Here is a 21,974-nt window from a genome sequence, read left to right as displayed (position 1 = left end):
GTTCAAGTTAAATACTACTGACACTTGACGTCATGATGTTCCTTTGATTAAAAGCATTCTATAGGCTACTAAAGTCTACATAGTAGATACCCTGTTTTAAACCGGTGATAGCATAGACATGTCTATGGGTGATAGGCTAGTTCATAAGGGCTGGCCAGATAATGACGTTGTGTGGTCATCTTGATTGACTCTGCGATAAGATATTTTAGGCCTTCATATAATAATTATTTGTCTGGAAAAAAGGAACTAATAACTTGTAACATGCTGGCTATTGTTTAACTCCAGATAATGAGGACAATGGTAAAATATTAATGTTTTAGCATGAGTGTACATGAGTTTTGCACGAGAAACTTTAACTTTTGTTATGACTTTGATATTAATCCATATTTTAACAGGTCACTCTGCGTGTGCACTGTGCATCCACCACATTACTGTTGCAGTATTCTGACATTCATGGCAGGGTACAAGTGACATCAGGCAGTTGCGTAGCCTACATCACAGTAGGCAATTTGCACGTCATTGTTCATGATTAAATGTCTTTAATTGCATTGCAGACAAATTCAAACATTAGTGCTGGTATCGTATAAAAAGAGTGCTCTTAAAATGTGAATTAACATCACCGATTAAGTTCCCCACTGCCTCCCAAATTGTGGTAAGACAGTCCATGTACCCACAATGCAAAGCAAAGCTAAGTAGCGCCTAGCCGAGCAAGTGAAGAGAATAGAAAACAACAACAGCGTGATCCAACCTCAACAACTGGTAGGCTAACTAGGCCAGCTACATGGACTACGGTAACGATTTAAAGTTCAACGAACAGACTATTCTTATCTGCTTAAATTGCTCTATTTCTGGATAATGTGGGTCGTTTTACTGGTGTAATCGCATGTGACTTAGTACTCACACGGTTTCATTGAGTAGATTAGAACATTTTTTGAGATACTGCTCGCGGGCTAGCTTGCTATCGAGGTCTCTATGTTTGAGAATCTTCCGGCGGCAGCGGAGGCAGCAGCAGCGGTGCCATGAATAGTGGACTCCCAGCCTCGGCTGCTCCGCTTGGCAGTGTTGGAATTCCTAATGTCAAGGTGAAGTTCTGTCGATATTTTGCGAAGGACAAAACTTGCTTCTATGGAGACGAATGCCAGTTTTTGCACGAGGATCCGTCCATGGCGAGCTTGTCTATGCACGGTGGCGGTGGAAGCCCAGTCCCTTTATCCATTGCAGGGGGAGCCGTGACTGCAGCAGCGGGATATGCTCTTGGTGGAAACACGGCAGCTTGCCAGGGTGGTGGGGCACCCAGTGTACCCAAAAAGAGCGAGTCCCTTGGGCCTGCTGGAACAGCTCTTGAAGGACAGCTGTTAACTAGTAAGTCTGCTAGTAGGATTCACAAAGCAAGTCTGTGAGGCCTAGCGTTGCTAGCACAGCAGTGTTGTTGTTATTTTTAGGGCCTCAAGAAGGCGCTGCTGAAATCGCGACCGATGATTCAGTGAGGCCTCTTTCCCACCAAAACGTCGGATGAGCATAGCTATCGGATGAAGAGTTAACTCGTTTTAGGGCAGCCCGCGAGATTTTAGTGAATTGCTTTCGAATGTGCACCGTATGTAAAAAATACTGTGCTCACAAAGAAGCATTTTGTACTCCTGAGCTAACTTTAGCTTAATTGGTAAGGCGCCTACATGAGATGTCATTGTTCATGATGAAGCTCTTAGGCACGATACAGTTGTCATCAAGGATATTTTGTCTGCACAGTGACACAACAATTACTGTGAATTTGTTATCGGGATACATTGTATTTCAGAGGGTCAATCACATCGTGTGTAACTGCAGTCTTTGAGAGTTGAAACATTGTATCGGCGGCAAGCCTGTTGTAAGTTTGAAAAAAAGCTGACATATATTCATTGGTTTTGAGTTGTGAATACTGCAGCCAATGTTTTGGTGTGTAATACCGAATATTTCTAAAGATATTGGGTTCATTTTTGGTTTTAAGTATTGTTTCTATTTTCATTCTAAACCCCTAAGGACTCAGGAGCAATGCAGTTGGTTAGTGTGTTTACGTCTTTTTGTAAACGCTCTGTGATTGGCTGGGCAGTCTTTCTACTCGCTCTCAATGGTAGACAGACTTTAACAATCCTGTTGGAGAACTATTTGAGTCCCGATTTGAGCGCGATTTTTTTTCTTCACTTTCAAAACAATTACACTGACACACTGTTGACATTGCATCTTACAATTTAAGTAAGGCATATCTACGCTTGGGAATGTCAACTATACAGTGTCAATCACTAACCCAGTTTGTGTGTTTTCTTAGTACCAGTACCAGGGATGGAGGGAAATGCCCTGAGTGATGCCAATCTGACCAACTCCTACTTCAGCAGCAGCTTTATCGGGGTAAATGGCTTTGGGAGTCCCGCAGAACCCAAATATTCTATGATGCAGGTATGATCTATGATGCCTAATCTAGTTGGGAAGGGGCCTGTGCCAGCAATATCTCAGTCTTTGTGTGACACAGCTGTTGCTCTGTATTGTTGCAAGACTGTATTTTACAAACCATGATATGTACTTTACATTTCATTTTACCACACTCATTTTTTAATTATTTAGTTGGCAGGCTTAATTTAAGTGACCATGGCAAAGTGAACGCATGTGCTTACAGTAATTTGGTTTTTTGACCACTGAACCTTGGTGTTGCTAGGACAATTTAACCTTGGTGTTGCTAGGACTATTTCTGCCCTTCGTTAAGAGCAGGGCACGAATGTCACATAGTTGTGCATACAACTGTTAGTAGATGAGGGTAAAAGAAACCTGTTGTTTTTGCTCTTCAGAGGATGACCACCAGCAGTAGTTCTCCCAGCCTCCTGAATGATGGTGCCAAGCCCTTCAGCCACAGCCCTCATGGTGAGTGCTGCTCCTCTGAACAGACAGAAATGATGTGAAGAACCCTTAGCCGAGCTTTAAACTCATGCCTGTCCCCTCTCTGTTTGCTCTCCTCTCTCCAGATCCAGTCAACTCGCCCACTTCCTCTCTTTTCAGTGACTTTGGTGCTTTAAGTATATCACAAAGGAGGAAGGTGAGCCCAGAAACTTGGAGGTTTTCTTCCATCGGAAAGTGTTCATTTGCCATATTTTCAGCAAACATCAAAGCTCTAGTCAATGCTGATGAGTGTGTGTGTGTGTGTCTGTCAGCAGGCTCCTAACCCAGCAGCCAGTGAGTTCATCCCAAAGGGAGCCCCACGGATGGCCTCCATGTCCCAGCCAGCTGTCCAGGCGTTCCCCTCCCCCATTTTCCCTCACCCGGTGATGAGCACTGCCACTGCGGCGGCCCTTGCCCCTGGTAAGTTCCGCCGGACCTCGAAATGGAGGCACACCACTCTGTCTGTATTGTTGTATCTGTCAAAAACGTTGTGCTTGCAGAGGATCACAGCTGTCTATACACACATACACACACATACACAAGCATGGTGAAAATTTGGCAAATTGTTGATTTCTGTCTAGCAGAATCAGAGAAAAGTATTTTAATGTTGCATGAATGACGGCTCCTGTTGTCTTGTTGTCGGAGTCCTGCTTATCCACCTGTGCACCTGGGCGGTTTGGAATTATACTGTCTAAAAGTGCCACAATCTTGTTTCAGGAATGTCTCTCTCTGCTGGGTCGTCTCCGCTCCACTCCCCCAAAATCACGCCCCACACTTCCCCTGCGCCTCGCCGGCGCAGTCATACCCCCAATCCAAATCCCAACCCTGCCAATTACATGGTGCCCACCAGTGCATCCGACCAGGGGTGCTCCGCCATCATCCAGAAGGAGACTGTAGGTGGGACCACCTACTTCTACACTGACAACACCCCCGCTCCCATGGCAGGGATGGTATGTTCCTCTGTATTTGTATTCTCAGTTTCCCCCCTTTTGTAACTTTGTGTACTTTATTGGTTGGTATTTTGGTACACCAGGCTATTTGGAAATTTGAATCACAGACACTCCTTTTTCGATTATCACTTGCAGGCAGGACTAATCATTTTACATAATTCACAACATTCACATTCACACTACTTTTGTTTGAAGATTGGTCAACTACGTTTCTCAAACACACCATAGGTGATGTTTGTGTTCTGCGACAACACTAAAGTGGTGGTGTTGAAATTAACGAAGGGCTATCTTTTTAAAATTTTTGTAGTGCATGATGGATAACGTAGTTTTACTCAAAAAAGGTAATTTCTGCTCTATTGGTTTCCTAGCTAACCAATTAAATATGACTAGGTGTGGAACTGTGATAAGATTACCACGTATAACTTTATCTTGAAAAGACGTCTTTCAACTTCAAACGCAGTTTATTTGCCACACGATTTTATTCAACTGCCAGTCTGCCACCATCTTCTTCGCTCAGTCCATTGATATGTCTCTATCCGCCACAGCAGTGTCATTGGGTCCTCCACCAAGGTATGCTGAATCTGTGGTAGAAGAGCATTGATTTCCTATCTATTCATCATTATATCACAAGTATTTAAACCTAGCATGACGTGTCTTAAGTAGGCTAATTGCATATTAAATCCGCAGCATCATAGGCTACAACGTCATACATGCTACATCGTCCTACATGCTACAATGTCGTACATGCTACAATAACTTCTGTCACGTGAGCTCAGCTTTAACATTTAGGTTGGAAAAAGAGAAGTAGAGTTGAAAGAGATTGTTCAAGAAACACAAGTGTTTCTGAAGGACTGTTGTTTTGCATACTCTCTCAACATTATCATAGACATGCCTTTAAGTGAAGGCAAGGCTTCTATGTGAAAGATGTCCTCTACGTGACCTACAGAGGTTCCTAAAGGATCAACTTTTTTCAAACTAATTTAAAGTGAACAAACTCACTTTCAAATGTCAATTGAAAACTGGGTTTCACATTAAGTATGTTCATGACAAGACCAAGGACTTAAGTATGCTTAAAACGTCTCTGTTCATGCAACGCAGATTTATACGTAAAGTACACTAGTTTTGCTGTTGTTTAATTGTCTCTCAGCGCACAAGCTCAATTACAGAGTTTAAAACTTGCTAGCACACATGCAACATATTGGTGCTGTGCGGACCATCCTTGGTATTAAGTTTGTCCTGCACAGTGTGCGGACTTAAAAACATAGCGTCCTCCTCCGCGGTGCTTCCCCCTTAAATCTAAAACAGTTTTGAAAGTGAAAAGTTTCCATCGTGCTCACATGTTTCCCGTTGTCTTTGCAGGTGTTCCCTACCTATCACATCTACCCTCCAACAGCTCCTCATGTGGCCTACATGCAGCCCAAAGCCAATGCCCCGTCCTTCTTCATGGCTGATGAGCTCAGACAGGTACGCATCCAGTCCTTTTCCTCCGACAGGTTCGCATCCAGTCCTTTTCCTCCGACAGGTAGCATCCAGTCCTTTTCCTCCGACAGGTTCGCATCCAGTCCTTTTCCTCCGACAGGTAGCATCCAGTCCTTTTCCTCCGACAGGTAGCATCCAGTCCTTTTCCTCCGACAGGTAGCATCCAGGCTTTTTCCTCCCCCAGCTGTCCACATAGTCATTCGGTAGATGTCACCAGGCATATATGAATGACCCAAGTGTGAAATGCAGTTCATGATACAGAATTGAGTATCAATTTTTGGTAACACTTTATTTGGATAGTCCAGCTTCAGAGACTTTTTGCAGATGGTTTGTCGAAATTCAAGTTTAACTATAAATGGTAGTGAACAGAGTTTCAACTGATAGTTTGTTTATAATATGATCATTTGTAGATGGTTTAAAGGGGACCATCCAAATAAAGTGTGACTTAATCTTTCAGTTTCATGTACTCCACCATAACTACACCATTAGCTGTGAGTGTTCATAAGCACCCGATAGAAACGGCAGCTTAAAGTCTCCTCAGGAACAAATCCATGGTAACTTCAGTAAATCAAAATATCTCTATTTATAAAACAATTAGGTTCTAGCGCGTAATTTAGCTGTTTCTGATTGGACGAGAGACGTTCCATGCTATAGGTTATTCGTCAACATACCTACAGTTACTGGACTTTTCACAGCTAAAAATAAATCACTCCGCGATGAAACATTCGCATTGATGATAACCATTAATTCACAGTTTTTAAAATTCCAAACCAAGACGTTGACAATGGAACTATTTTTTGTTGCGGAGAAACAATGGCGAAATAAACCATTTTTAATCAATAACTTTGTGTTGAAATGTTAATTTGTTGACAGTAAATTGTTTTACGCCACTCGGCCTTTGGCCTCAATGGCTACGGCCGAACACCACCCGTGGGATTATCCCTTACCTACCCCACTCCCACTCGTGTTATATTGCTTAATTCTAACATGGCGAAACCATCAGCAGATGAGCAGTAAAACATGAGTGGGAAATGACAAAACGGTCTTTTGATGGATTGTGGGTAATTGATAGGAGCAGAGGTGCTGAGGTTTGTTTGGCTGATGGAGTCAAGGGTTTGACAAGAAGATGGGATGTGGTGTGCGGGGCGTTTAACTGCCTGATTATGAAGCTATCTGGATAAGCACAAGCACAGAATGGTCATTTAGCCATCAGATTAGTGGGATTTTAAACGTTTTACTCAGAAACCGTTATCTAGTGGAACTTGGAACGGTCCTTTTTACGTGTTGGACTGTGTGTGTCACTTTTCCTTTTGCCTTCACTATTCAGTGAGAGGATTCATTTGAGTGGTCAGCTCTGAATTAGCATCCATGTCTGGACAAAATCCAGGCTTTAGTGCTGCCAGATGTGTTTTTTTCCCAGCTTCCATCCACTGTAGTGTTCCGTGGAAAAAGAGCCAATTACCTTTGCAGTTTTGGTGCGATGATCCTCTGGGAACCTTCTCTCTCACTTGGGCTTCTCGGTTGCATTTGCCACACTTTGACCTGAGTGGTGTGAGAAAGAAGGCTTTACTGGTCAGCTGCGGGTTTGGTTATTGTAAGAAACGGCAGACTTGAGATAGGAGACAACAGCCTAAGGAGAAGAACTGCTGTGTCCTTTGAGAATGTAACCTTAAGGTTTTAGTATTGCGTAGACCTATATCGGAGAGGATGACATTGTAGTTTGTATAAAGTAAAATTATGTATTTGTGGTATTCTGTCATTTTGGGATGATCGAAAAATGCACACATACACCCACCTAAATATTGATGGAACATGTTGAATTTACAAAGTCATTCATGTTTTTTGTGTGTGTTCTAATCAAAGTCAAACAATCTTATTCTTTTTTTTTTCATCTCCTTTTCTTCACAGGAGTTGATCAACAGGCATCTAATCACCATGGCCCAGATTGACCATTCAGAGAACCCAGGTAAGCACAGCAGTGTCTAATCCTGGTGGTAAACAGTGTGCTCGCACTCCTGTTGTTTTCAAATAGCTCTCTTCTGTTTGTGTGTGTGTGTGTGTGTGTGTGTGTGTGTGTATGTATATGTCTGCTTGCTCTGTGGTGTGTGTGTGTGTGTGTTTCGATCCATCTGTTTGCAGTAAAACGAGACTGCACTTCCTGAGAATCGTTTGGCTGTCAGTTTGGGGTTTCTCTCAGCTGTCCTTCTCTCCTTTTCTCTTCTGTTTCACTCAAATGTGTATACACACACACACACACACACACACACACACACACACACACACACACACACAGACAAATAGATCCATCTAGTATGTGCACTGCTCTTCAGTTCTCATTCAAGCAGGTGGTGGTTTATTGTCATGCAGAGCAGAGCAGCTTTCAATAGAAGCCCTAAACAAATGGGCCTCTTGTACAAAAGTAACACTAATAAGACTAAACTGTCCAATCAGTGTTAAACATGTGAAGACAAAAATCCTATTAGTTTTCAAACAAAACTTCTGTGTGGCTGTAGACCCCAATGAAGTCATGTCCAAGACTGTCAGTGTACTGTTTAGTTAAAATGGCACAACCTGATTAAGGATTTTGATAGCTGCATGGCACTTGGTCTGTATCGAGATGCTTTTGTGGTTATGACCTTTAAGCAACATTATGCAACAATTTGACACATTTTTTGAGGTACTGTTTTATAGGCAAATAGTTTCAGTACTATAGCATATGGTCATGTGAAGGCCAGATAAACACCTTTGTCTTTCCCACTAGCCATCCATGATATGCCCTTTGTAGTTCTGTGTTCGGAGCTGGAACACCCTGCAAAAATGGAAAAAAAAGCTTTCACAGCATGACATTGCCAGCTATGCTGCCAAAAGACACCAGTTCATTTTTTGGCAAGCTTCTACCAGTGCCAACCTTGCTGTTGGTGGTGTTTGCAAGGTTTTTGCATGACTTTAAGGTAGTTGGCTTGCTAGTTTTGGAACAGAACTCCTTATTGCTGCTTTAAATGCGGATGCTTATACTGCTGTAGTCATGTTTGCCACAAATTGACAAGGCCTTGTTCAGAGGCGCTCGTTCTCATTCTCTCCGAACAGTTTGTTGGACCAGGACTTAAAGCAATGAAAGGGCTTACCCAAAATTCGGCAGACTAAATTGAATCTAAAGTGAATTTGGATTGAATCTTGATCCACTCCTAATTCAGGGCCAGTGGCCTTTTGGAAAGCTGCTTTTTGAGGGGGAGGGAGGCCTCCCAGCTCAGTGTCTTTAGCGTGGTTTTAGATAAGCTGAGAATAGCGTAGTCTTTACTTGCGTCTTGCACCTTTTCTGGAACTGATATAAACCAAAGCCTGTGTACAGATCTGGCCTGGACCTTGGCTGGAGCTGGGCCTAGCACGCCTGTCTGAGTGTTGTGAGTGACAGTTTCTCCTCCCTTCCTTCCTTCCTTCCTCCCCAGACGTCCCCTCGGAGTTGGACAGCTACCACAGCCTCTTTCCCCTTGAGCCCCTTCCCCCACCCAACCGCCTGCAGAAGACCAGCAACTTCAGTTACATCACTTCCTGTTACAAGGCCGTCAACACCAAGGACGACCTGCCCTACTGTTTGAGGAGGATACAGGGTGAGCAACGGACACACACACACACACACATTGAGGTTTCAGTCAGGTGTATCTGTCACAAAAGCGAGTTTCGGTGCTTGGTCTGTGCATGGCTGCCAAGACTCTGTGGAGCTGTGTAGGTTTTCCCTACGGTTCTCCAGAAGCTTCTGTAGTGTCCACTGAAATGGAGGAGATGCTGATGAATGTCCTTGCCATCATAACTTCTTTGGCTCTACTTGTTTCAGTCTTGACTGCCTGCCTAGTGTAAATGAGTGATGTGTCAGGGTGGGGGAGTGCAAAAAAAAAATGTGTAATAAGGAACTTCTTATTTTCTTTAAAATTATAAAAGTTCTATTGCACCTGATAAGCACTGGAAAAAAAAATAGTTATGGAAAAGTGCTTCTGAAAAAGAAAAGCTGAAAGTACCTGTGCTTGGAACCAAAGAGCTCCTCATGAAAAGGTTCTTGACATAATCTCTCAAGGTTCCTCAGTGAATAACTGAAGGTTCTTACTGGTTCTAGGAATCATCATTTTTCAAAAGGTATAGACCTGAAGTCACAGCAAGTGAGCATCAATCATGTGATTGTGTGTGTGTGTCTGTCTGTGCGTGTGCGTGTAGGATTCCGGCTGGTGAACACCAAGTGCATGATGCTAGTGGACATGTGGAAGAAGATCCAGCACTCGAACGCGGTCACTCTGAGGGAGGTGTTCACCACCAAGGCCTTTGGAGACCACTGTAAGACCTCCATCACAGCAGACCTTAAGAATTCAATCACATTCATTTTGTTCAAAAATGAATAATACTTTAGTGTATCTCTTTTTCTCCTCTGCTCTGATCTCTCCTCTCCTCTCCTCTCCCCCCTGCTCTTCTCCCTCCCCTCCTCTCCCTCCCTTTCTCTCCTCCAGCGCTGGTGTTCTCCTATGACTTCCACGCGGGAGCAGAGACCATGTTTAGCAGGCACTTCAACGACCCAACGGCAGACTCTTTCTTCACCAAAAGGAAATGGGGTGAGCGGGCCTTCCTCCAAGTCATCCAAGTCCTCTGTCTCTTTGTTTCTGTCTCTGTGTGTGTCTGTCTCTGTCTCTGTGTGTGTCTGTCTCTGTCTCTCAGATGCCTTGCATACACAACACCACTGAGAAACAAGTCACAAACAAGTCAAGAAGCCCATCCCTGTGCACATGACCAATATGGCGCTGTGTCAGAGAAGCAGTACTCCATGTAGAGCCTTGACACCTTTTTTTGTTTTTGTACACGCGCCACAACTGCAGAGAAAAATGCATTATTGATAGCCACAGCTGTACTCTCTGCAGACACAATAACGGTGCACTTCCCCCCACACACACACACGCAGGACGCACGCTCGCTCGCAGGACGCACGCTCGCTCGCTCTCGCACACACACACACACACTCTCACTCACTCTCTCTCTCTCTCTCGCTCTCTCACACACACACACACACACACACACACACACACACACACTCTGGCTTGCTCGCTCTCTCTCTCTCTCTCGCTTTCAAAAAACACACTCACTCTCATTCTCTCTCTCTCGCTCTATCTCTCAAACACATAACCACACACAGGTATGTACACGCACACACATAAATAGGCGGAGCTCGATTTCTGCGTTAGTCTGCCCTGTGTGTGTGTTGATAATGAAAGAGGAAGTATTGGTTTGAGGCGATGCTGGTGGCCCAGGTGGTCTGTCTGGCACAGTGCCCCCAAGCCAGCCAATGCCAAACAGCTCCGCAACTGCAGCCAGTGTGCCGAGAGAAGTGACCACACACACAAACATCAACACCTTGTTATAATGTGGTATGAAATGAAGCCATCATCATCCAAAGGCAGAGTAGCATGGTAACAGAGCACCCTCTGGCATAAGCAGTGACATAACCAGCAATCCATGTCAGTGGAGCTATAAATAATATAACCTTTCACAAGCACAAGATGTTGGTTGCTGTCATACTTTTCAATGAGCCGTTTTGGTGTGATCAGTTTTTGCAAAGTGTGTTTTTTTTGTTGTTGTTGTCTGGTGTGCCACAGTTTTGTGGCTTCGTAGCTTTTCAGGAAGTTGTGTTTGATTCTGGACGAAATATGTCAACCTGTGGCCTGCTACCACTTCCCTTTTCTGTATTTTAAAACCAACTGCCAACTTTACCAGTTGCACGTCAATGCCTACATCCATCCCCATATCTATCTAAGGATTCTAATGTTTAGCATTTCTGTGGAGGAGTTGATAACTGCGTGGCCTATAATTGCATTTGTCCATCTTGATGTACGATTGATGATGTGTGTGTGTGCATGTATGTCTGCCTCCCTGTATGAGTTTAGCTTTGTGTGTGTGTGTCGGTGTCTGTGTGTGTCTGTGTGCGCGCTACCTATAAGGTGTTTGGTTCGGTATGTGTGCCCATCTATGAAAGTGTGAATCTGTGAAAGTGGTTTTGTGGGTGGACCTTGTGCTCCTTTGTTTATTGACATGGCTCCTATCTCTGTCTCTCTCTCTCCCCCCCCCCCCCCCCCCCCCCCCCTCCAAATCTGTAGGGCAACATGAGCCCCCCCCTCCACGGCAGCACGCTGGTCTGCTCCCTGAGTCTCTGATCTGGGCATACATCGTGCAGCTAAGCTCTGCCCTGCGCACCATCCACACCGCTGGACTGGCCTGCCGCGTCATGGACCCCAGCAAGATCCTCATCACGGGCAAGACCCGGTACTGCTCAGCCCATTCTAACCACTCCACCCAAAAAGCTTCTCACATCACACTACAGCCAAATCCTTATCTACAGTGACCTTGTGCACCATACCCTTATAAGGCTCAATCACCATGCATTTTGGAATCACACACACAAAAGCCGTGCTTCAGCTCACAGCACATTGACCGTCTGGTGTGTTATCATACCAGGACACGCATGGTATAATAAGACATGGGATGACGCATGTATTGCGCACTCACACACACCCAAACACAAACACACTTATCAGGCAATTTCCTTGAATTGAAACTGATCGATATCTTGTCCTTAAAAAGGGTTAAAGGAGAAGCTTGTGGCGTTAGTTCTGGTTTTCTGTTCCCTTAACATAGCTCGTTGACCTCCAGCTGATGACTAAGTGTTCAATGGTTGCTGTAAGTCTCCTGTGTGAAAGTGGATAAAATCAAGCTGCCTTTGTTTTTGTGCTGGTTTCCTAGGTTACGGGTGAACTGTGTTGGCGTCTTTGATGTCTTAACATTCGACAACAGCCAGACCAATCACCTGGCTCTCATGCCCCAGTACCAGGTAGAAATGCTTTGTGACACACACACAGACGCACACTCTCTCAATCACAGAGGTGAACAACGCACACTCTTACATTCTCTCACACACACACATACACACACACATGCATATCTCAATCACAGAGGTGAAGTACACACACTTTTACATTCTTACCCTCAAACACAGACACACACCCTCTAAATCACAGAGGTGAACAACACACACTCTTACATTCTCACACTTAAACACACTAAGAGCACACATTATCTTCCAAGTTTATTTATGTATGTTTTTACCATGTGGTGATCTGGTGACTACCTTTCTGATACCCTCTGAACCAGCTGGTCGCAGTCTTATGTTCCTTCTCCTTGTCCAATAATTGTACTTTTGGCCAATCCAAGTCCAAGGTTATTTTTTAGTGATATGGCTTAAGGTCATGTTGTTGTAGCTCTTCTATGGGCATTTGAGCGGGACTTCCGCAGACACAGAAAGACGGCAAATGGCAGACTATGTGACATGAAGGTGACTCTGTCCCATCCTGTTTGTGTACAGCAAGCGGATCTCATCTCCTTGGGTAAGGTGGTTCTGGCGCTTGCCTGCAACTCGTTGGCCGGCATCCAGAGGGAGAATCTGCAGAAGGCCATGGAGCTGGTGTCCATCAACTACTCGTCCGACCTCAAGAACCTCATCCTGTGGGTGTCCTCGTTTTATCCTCTCACTTACTCACTCACTCACACACACACACTCTTATCACGCAGCTACTTGTTGAACCTCAAGAACCTCATCCTGTGTGTGTTCTTGTTTCACCCTCTCACACACACACACACACACACACACACACACACACAATCGTTTTACCAGTCCCTCCAATTTTATGCGATTTTGCGTTTAGCTAATTGAACAAAAATTCAGCAATTTACTGATTTTTTTTCTTGCTGCTGCATATTTTCTAATTGGCATCATACATTGCCCATACAATTGCAGAAAATTAGCCTTGATTTTAAATTTCCATTTTGCCTGTCCTCCTGCTGGTGGTATAAAGTAATGCACAGTCTGTCTCAGCCACTGCCACTGCTTAATGTGGTGTCGGGAGTGATTGATTGATAACCGTGGTGAAGTTAGCTTGGTATTAGACATTCACTCGACATTCACAACACAGCTGGATCTATAACTGTTATCTCAGAGTTAAATGAACTACTAGGCCTATTGAAGGGTCAGTTAAATGAGAAGATATCGGTTTTCTGTTCAGGATTACATAATTACTTTTCAGAATATTAATAAGAGGTTTTGTGATTTTGGAAAATAGTTCAGAGGTTCAAACCAAGACATGACATTTCATTTCAATAACATTCCAGTATGTGTGAAATTACCATATAGCCTGAGTGTGGCTGGCAAAGATGTCGGATGACGCATCTGGTGTTCTTACGTCCCATTGTAGAACACACAAAACCAAAAAATATTAAAATACTATTACAAATATTAATTAAACTTTTGTAAACTATATAAATGTTGGGTTTAAAGATGAAACAAAAAATTTGCAAAATGTTCCGCAACTTAAAAAAAAAAATCAACACCACAAAATCTGTTATTTTGATAGAAAGAAATCCTGGAGAGACTGCTTGACTTGCACATGTACCGGTATGTCTAACACACACACACACACACACAGTCTCTAACCCCCTGTTCTCTGTGTGGCATCAGGTATCTGCTGACAGATCAGAGTCGCCTGCGCAGTGTCAATGACATAATGCCCATGATCGGGGCCAGATTCTACACCCAGCTTGACGCCTCGCAAATGAGGAACGATGTCATTGAAGAGGACCTGGCCAAGGTACATACGTACACAGACACACACACACACACACACACACACACAGAACTTTGACGTAGAGTAGAGGTGAGCCTCTGGTGCATTTCTCCAAAGTGTCATGGAACATTAGTCACACGATTCCAGGAGTGTTGAGGATTGAACAATACTTTGTCATTTGGTACATTTCCAGTTCAATTCTCAATCCTGCACCCATTAACATATGCTGCCAGTTACTCTTTGTTTTGGTCTGTGTATATACATGTATGTCACGGTGTACAAGAGGGGAACGCATAGGTGCTCATGGACTGGATCATACTTACAGAAATGGCTACATCAAGAAAACACGATTTCCGTGTCTCAAAAATGTTGCCTCTTTACCGCACCCATTGGCATTTAATGATTTAGTGCATCACCGCTTGATTAATGATGGCTGACTCAATATGAGAACTATATCAATCAGTTGCGCTTTACCTGTCCGCAGGTACTTGATGCTTGAGCAGACACACAGACACACACAGACACAGACACACAGACACACCTGCAGCTTTGATAAGTTTTTTTAATCTGGGTCACTCCTCAGTACACCGTTTCAATGTAAACTGAAATAATGGTAGGTAACCCTAACCCTAAATATGGTCAAATGTTCTACTGACACTGAATTAAATAGAACTTGTTGCAAATAGCTGTGGCATTTAAATTGGGACACGTTTGGGGAAATTGCTAAAGCTTTCACCGTTTTGAACCCAATGCACCTCAACCAGGGCGGAGCCGCTAAAATAAGGTTCCTGTTCTCTTTCACCACCCAGAGATGCCCTAGTATTTATCTGTTGCAGTAGGCCACAGGCATATGGGTAACATAACATAGCTTCAGCCTGCTACTGTGGTTTTGAGGACTCTGTGCCATTGGGTGAGTTTCTGAGCCTGCTGGCCTTGTTGACAATCAAAATGCATATTTAAAGCAACATTTTGAGGAACTACAGCCAACCCCCCCCCCCCCACACACACACACACACATGCACGCAAGGAAGGGGGTGATGGCTGCTGCACAGCATCAGGAGACTTGAAAAGTGGTTCAATCTGGGTCATTCCTTAGTGCACAGGCTAATATTGGTAACCCCAAATAAGTAATTCTACGGTTAAATGTTGCACTGAAACTGAATTAAATCAAACTATTTCGGAAGTTTTAAACAACCAATGTGTTGGGTTGTGATGCCTCATCTTAGAAAAGATACAGTTTTTGGAGCCAACCTTCTCCATCTCATCTATCTCACCTATCTTTCCTTTTCCTGCAGGAGGTCCAGAATGGACGTCTTTTCCGCCTCCTGGCCAAACTGGGAACCATCAACGAAAGGCCTGAGTAAGTTTGGCTTTAAACTTGTGTTTGTGTGTGTGTGTAATCTAAAACTGGCAAACTGACTAGCTAACAGACCTGACTTGCAGAGGGAAGCCTAGCATAGTTGCCACAGATATGTTAGCTAGGTGTATATGCTGATATATTTACCCGTGTAAAAGCTTAAAACTATTTCAACCTGAAGCACAAAACTACAGAGTGAATAGCCTTGACGACTAGTAGGAGCAAGGTGTATTTAGCAATTGTTCCCGCGACCATATACCAACAAACTGAATTAAAAAAAATATATATATGTGTGTGTGTCTGGCAGGTTCCAGAAGGACCCCACTTGGTCGGAAACGGGTGACCGCTACCTGCTCAAGCTCTTCAGAGACCATCTCTTCCACCAGGTCACCGAGGCGGGGACGCCCTGGGTCGACCTGAGCCACATAGTGGCCTGTCTCAACAAGGTGAGGCCTGCTCCTGCTCCCCATCTCTAACCCTAGGTCAGGGACCGGTAGACTCTCGGCAGGTAGCCTCCTGGGGCACACTTCCACTGTGGGGTAAAACTCCGGTGTCTAGGGGAACGCCTCTGAGGCTGGGTCAGGGCCATAGCTCTAACCGCCTCAGTTCGGTCCTGGAGTGGAGCACGGCTGAATCGGGGCTGAACTACGCACTTCTGGAATGGAATAAAACACAACTTGTATGAGTTCTTTTTCTAAAGAAGATCTATCTAAGGATAAATCAGAACCTTGCAAAAAGAATCAAAAACACTGTTTCCAACAGTTTAAATGGCATTTTAATTTCTCTTACGTGTACTCGTGCGACCGTTGCTAAGCACTGTTTAGAAGTTTTGTAGCATTTATGTTCTATATTTTATGTTCTATATTTGTTAATGTCGCAGACATCGTAATGGAAACGGAAGACTGAGGCCATTCAGCGGGGCTTAAGCCCAAGGAAAAGCCCTGGGCTGTGCCCGGTCTGTAGTGGAAGAAGGCCATTAGTCATCTGGGTTGGGTTTAGTTCAGCCAGCTGGTGTCACTCAGACGTGCTGACCACTGTCACTGACCCAGATCTAGTGTGCATCAGTTCCATAGTCGTGTGTGTGTGGTGGGCTGTCATGCTTCCATCATGGACAGCTGACTCCATTACCTCTGATTCTGCCCTGAGGGCGGATTCACCCCAAACCAAGGCTGCATCTGTTGTGCAAGTCAGCTGTTTCTACTCTGCGCCATCTAAAATCACACAGCACCCTTTGAAATATGGAAGGTCATTATAGAACCCAATCTATTCATTGTTGCCTTGCCCTTGTCCTTATGAAGATTATGAAATGCTAATGGGGGTGTGTGTCTGTGTGTGTGTGTGTGTGTCTGGTAGCTGGACGCAGGCGTTCCAGAGAAGGTCAGCCTGGTGTCTCGGGACGAGAAGAGTGTGCTGGTGGTTACCTACTCCGACCTGAAGCGTTGTTTCGAGAGCACCTTCCAGGAGCTGCTGGCTGCTGCCAACGGCTCGTTGTAGCGCCCCCCACAGGAGCGGGTTGGGACTGCCTGAACCGGAGCACATTGCACTACAGCGCGGGAACCAGAGCAGGAGCTGAAGACGATCTCACAGTCACGAGGAACTAGGCTGCCGAACTCAGTCAGATACACTGTTCTGTTCGGAAGGATTTTTTTTTTTCTTTTTTCCTAAAAGCTTATTTTTTTAGTTTTCATAACCTTGCAGCTACAAATGAAAAAAAATATGGACAAATGTAAGCTGTGATGAATTTTTTTAGACTTGGGGGAACAACAGAAATGGCAACATGAAAAAGGACTTTTTCCTGCTTTTACTTTCAGAACTTCTTTTGTTCTGTTTTGTTTTGTTGGTTTTATTTTCTTCTGTGGAGGATGCACTAAAATTTTAAGTTTTATGATTCTTTTTTTCTCTTTTTTAAAATGATTGTGTGTGCATGTGTGTGTGTGAGTGTACATGCGTGTGTGCATTGCCCACAGTGTGGAAGAGTGTGTGTGTGTGAGTGTACATGCGTGTGTGCATTGCCTACAGGGTGGAAGAAAAAGGAAAAAGAACAGACCTCACACTCGAAACGGTGAGAAAAAGAAATTTAACGAAACAAATTAGGCTTTATTTTTTATGTCATCTCTTTTCCTGCTGGAGTTTATCACACCCCCCCTCCCCCTCCCCCCTCCCCCTTTATCTGATTGAGGAACTAAGAGACGGGACCGACCACTGGCTGCAGGCGTGTGTTGGAGGGCCAGACCACTTGTTGCCTCTGTTTTCACTTAGTCGGGACAAACCACTAGGTTTGTGTGTTATATTTCATTGGTGGCGGGGGGGGGGGGGGGTGTTTGGGAAGCCTGCGTTGGGAACTATGATGAGAGAGCTGAGAGACTTACTGACCACTGGTGGAGAATTATGGGTAAGTGATGACCTATGCTGAGGTCATAGGTCACGACACAGGGAAGGGGCAGAGTGAGTGGGATGGAGGGGGGGAGGATGTTGTAAGTGATGCTGGCACTGAATGAATGGTTGGATGTTTTGGATGATGGGGCTTTTTTTTTTTTTTTTGGGGGGGGAAGAGGAAGGGGAGGGGGGTCCTGCCCGTCTGGTCCGGCTCTCAGGGTCTGCAGAGAGTAGTGGAACCAAAGAACTGGAACTCTTCAGAACAGGAACCGGCTCTGCCTTTTCAAGGAATGTCTGTTTCTGCCCTTTTAAAAACAAGTTATCTGCATCACTCCATACCTTTAGCCACCCTCTCTCTCTCCCCTTATTTCTCTACCTCTTTTTTTTTTTCTTCCTTTTTTGCCCCTCATGTGTTCTCTCTCTCTCTCTCTCTCTCTCTCTCTCCCTCTCTCTCTCTCCCCCCCCCCCCCCCCCCCCCGTCCTTGCAATGCTCTCCAGGTCTCCTTATTTTGAGCATTCAGTAAGTAAAGCTCTTTTTCCTGATGATTTTTGTCACTGGATCCTCTCTACTCAACTCTGATGCAGTGATGCATGATGGGTAAATGTCGACATGCACTCTCGCCTCACTTTTTGTTGTTGTTTTTGTTTGTTTTTAATTCTGTGGACCAATTCCAGCTGGAGGTGGAGAGTGAGCAGTCAGACCTGTGGGAGGTGGGAAAAGAGGCGGGACTGTTTAACTCACCTTTTTTCTTTTTCTTTTTTTGTCTTTGACCTCTTAAGATCATGTGACGTATAGGTGCTGCAGCTACTCTCTCGGTGTGGTCTGTGATGTGGTGGTTGGGGGACGGGGTGGTGGGGGGGGGGGGGGGGGGGGGCGAGGTTCAGGTGAGGGGTGAGTGGGTGCTGACCTGATCGAACTCAGAAAGCTGAGCTGGTCTGGAATTCTCTCTCAGGAGTGCCCGCCCCCGGGGCGTGCCAGTGACTGAATGTGTCTGACCCGTCATTGGCTGTCAGCCCCGGTGGGAGGGGTCAAGCTGCAGTGGAGTGGATGTGGGCGGGACTTGAATCACAGAACCACACTGGACGACTTCTTCTTTTTAAGAATAATGTACCATTTCTCCTGTTATTTTTTTTTTTCTTCATGTTTTAGTGACACGATCAGTCAGAACATCTTGGTGGATGTGGTGCCAAGAAATCCAGACTCCCATCCCCCCATACCCTCTCACCCACTGACCCACCAGCCCTGTTGAACACAAACTCTCACACTCAGTACTACACACCCTATACCCACACAGTCGATGGTCATATCATGATGGTCACCCTGGCCTCCCACACTCCAGTTATGCTGGCACTGGCCCCGGACACACCTACACTGACGCTGCCACCTCCCCAGTCCCGTTTTGGCCCTTCTGGTGTTCATCGTCTCACATTTCGCAATATTTGTGTGTACAGCAGTATTTTAATAAAGAATACCAAAACATACTACCTTGTTCTTTTGTCTTTTCTAGAACTACTGTCTACAACTTGGGCTTCCCTTGGTGTACCTGTGTGCTCTCCCTCTCTGCAGCAGTGATTGGTGCACAGCTGTGGTTGGCTCTTCCTGATTGGTTGCTGGATAAGAGGCCTGCTCTCTCCACTCTGGTTGTTCCCCCTTCTTCTCAGACAGCATTTGGCTTTTATTCTGTTTCATACCCCTACACACTGACTTGCACAACGCTTTTGTTTTATTTTCCACTACTTCCAATAATGATGTATTTTACAATCTTTATTTATTTAATACATTTACTTATTTAACAAAGGTAATATATAACATGGCCAGGCCAGACTGAACTCTGCTTGGTTTTAGTGTTTTTTCTTAGTAATGATCATTTCTAAAACCCTCCCTGAAACATTAGGAGTGGCAAATGACCGTTCATTATTCCAAGTGAAATTCCGAAATGAAGCGGCAATTACGAAGGCCACTTATGTTTCAGCAGTGTATTATCCAGTGAACCAACATCCATACAAAGAGTACAACAAGTATATACAAAGTCTTGGTATCAGTCTATTCCAGGTTCATTACATTAAAGTAATACTCCAAATATAAACATTAAAGTGCTCTTGGTTAGATGATCTGGATAAGTAGTGTCACCTCCAATGGTAAGCACAAAACCACGGCAGTGACTGTTGGTTTATGTTACAGGAAAGTGCTTTGGGTGCCAATGCTCGGGCAGTGTTTCAGAAGAAGGGAACCCAAGTCCTTAATACAGTTTTACAGCATTTAAGGCACGGAAGTGATCAAAAACTGCCACTGCCACGCATGTGCTTTATATAAACCTATACATGAGGATACATGGCAGAATTATATACCATATTGGGTCACAGTAACATAAAGTAATATATCCTTCTGGCTACTTTGAAGAAGCCCTGAGCATGTCATGGGTAATATTCAGTAGTACAGCATATCTGAGCATATCATGGGTAATATTCAGAAGTACACATTCAGCATATTTGAGCATGTCATGGGTAATATTCAGAAGTACATATTCAGCATATTTGAGCATATGGGTAATATTCAGTAGTACATATTCAGTGTGTTTCATATTGTACAGTAGCTGACTGCAGGAGCAGGTCTGGGCCTGACCAGGCCCGGACCCAGAATCTGGTGTTACCCAGAACTTTATACAGCATCCCTTACTGAAGCAGCTACAAATCAGTCACATCCAGCATATGTGTTCTCAGCAGTAGTCATTGTGTGGTGCTTTAGTGAAGTACCAGTAATGACTAAAAGCGCTACAGCATACTTGATAAATAATTTCACTGTTTTAAGCCTAGCGAGGGCTATGATGTGGGCAGAGGAAAACTGCCTTTTCCTTTTATAGGTTTATAAATCATTGATATTAAATGCCCTTAATACAGCGTCCTCGTGTGAGAAATAAGCAAACAATTCCGCCTCTCAAGAAAAGACATATTACATGTTAATAACCCCAAGCACATCTTATAACAACATGTGTTAAGGACACACTATGCCTGGACACTTAATATGAAGCGTGTCAAAAAAGAGTGAGCTAGATGAGCTTTCATTTCAGGAGGAGCAGAAACAGTTATCAGAGGCTCTCTGATGATCAAATATGTGTGGGAAAAGAGCGAGGTGAATAGAGTGTGGAGTATCATTACCTTTATGAAACAGTCATATAGAGCTATGGCTATGTATCATTACCTTTATGAAACAGTCATATAGAGCTATGGATATGATGGTGTGCTATGGTTAGACAAAGTGAGGGAGGTTTCACTAACCTCTTTGGACCTTTTGAGACCTATCAAGTGGTTTAAACAATGGGTCCAATGATGACATAATGTGACAGATAAGAACTGTATGAGATGTACGTGAGAACAGAGGCGTCATCAACTGTGATTCCTGTTTCTGAGTGCTCAATAGTTCTCTTTGAATCGCATCTTTTTGTGGGAATCTAATCTCATCTAATGAAAGACAGGACAGCACTCCCGGGTGCTTTTCAAAAAGCTTTGTGCACAAAATAATCTTGGCGGAAATAAACGTTGAAAAAAGCACCAACTGAAGTGGTCATGAAGGTCATGAGGAGGTCGATGGACACTCAGTAGTAATACTCATGTTTGAGATGGAAGAGCCATCTGGCAGTGTGTAGGGCACCTAGCCCCTCACTCAGTATCACAGGGGATGATGTGGCGCTCGCTCTTCCTGTCCACACCAGATGAGCTGCTCACACAGGGCAGGGCCTCCGTGTATCCCACAATGCCTCTGCACCTGCCGAGGGAGAAGAGCCTGCAGCCACCGCAAAGTCTCGGTCAAACAGTGAGCTTTGGTTGTGTCACAGGTGTGATGCGTGTGTAAGGATCTGATAAATATGAGTACATGACGTGGAGTGATAGTGCCTAATGATGACTCATTATTATATAAATACTGATGATGATCAATAATTATATAAAAATGATGATGTCCACTTAAGAGTTAGGAGTACTCACTTTCTCAGGTCGCCAGGTTGGAGTTTTTCACTCCATTTGAGGTACTTCTGCTCCTGTGAAGGAAGGACCATACCACTGTCTGTCTGGAATAAATGTCACGGTTTAGTCTGGCAACAACATGGATTCAAATGCTTACCTTATACAACCATGTAATATACTTTCATTTCTCTGCTACCATGGTTATCAAGGAAACCCCAGACACGATCAAATGCAACTGGAAAAACTAACCCACTTCTTTAAACTTCTTTCCAGACAGGTGTGCATTTGCTTTAAGCTGAGAAG

At 44.3% G+C, this 21,974-nt stretch overlaps 2 protein-coding genes across 3 annotated transcripts in view; one reads left to right on the top strand and one right to left on the bottom strand.

The window, feature by feature from the left end:
* Positions 1–778: 778 nt before the first annotated feature.
* pan3 (poly(A) specific ribonuclease subunit PAN3) lies at positions 779–17,591 on the top strand. Of its 2 annotated transcripts, none has more exons than XM_080855560.1 (18): positions 779–1,362; positions 2,303–2,430; positions 2,817–2,889; positions 2,991–3,061; positions 3,180–3,324; positions 3,622–3,854; positions 5,214–5,318; positions 7,242–7,299; positions 8,780–8,941; positions 9,540–9,656; positions 9,827–9,928; positions 11,462–11,627; positions 12,105–12,192; positions 12,724–12,863; positions 13,873–14,002; positions 15,274–15,338; positions 15,643–15,781; positions 16,689–17,591. In XM_080855560.1, exons 1-18 carry the CDS (start codon positions 1,020–1,022, stop codon positions 16,827–16,829), a joined length of 2,406 nt encoding a protein of 801 aa, XP_080711686.1. In that variant the 5' UTR covers positions 779–1,019; the 3' UTR covers positions 16,830–17,591. The 2 variants fall into 2 exon arrangements, with proteins under 2 accessions (XP_080711686.1, XP_080711685.1); XM_080855559.1 differs by having other exon boundaries at positions 3,177–3,324.
* Positions 17,592–20,137: 2,546 nt separating this feature from the next.
* Positions 20,138–21,974, bottom strand: part of flt1 (fms related receptor tyrosine kinase 1) — a gene marked incomplete at its 5' end in the record, with an annotated part of 39,152 nt that continues 37,315 nt past the window's right edge. Inside the window, 2 exon segments of the mRNA XM_080855557.1 lie at positions 20,138–21,492; positions 21,693–21,775. Of these exon segments, the coding sequence (XP_080711683.1) occupies positions 21,369–21,492; positions 21,693–21,775 (207 nt within the window). The 3' untranslated portion in view covers positions 20,138–21,368.

Source organism: Sprattus sprattus (assembly GCF_963457725.1).
Source record: "Sprattus sprattus genome assembly, chromosome: 17".
Lineage (NCBI taxonomy): Eukaryota > Metazoa > Chordata > Actinopteri > Clupeiformes > Clupeidae > Sprattus > Sprattus sprattus.
The sequence above is the reverse complement of the archived record's forward strand: the minus strand, read 5'-3'. Positions and strand labels throughout refer to the sequence as shown.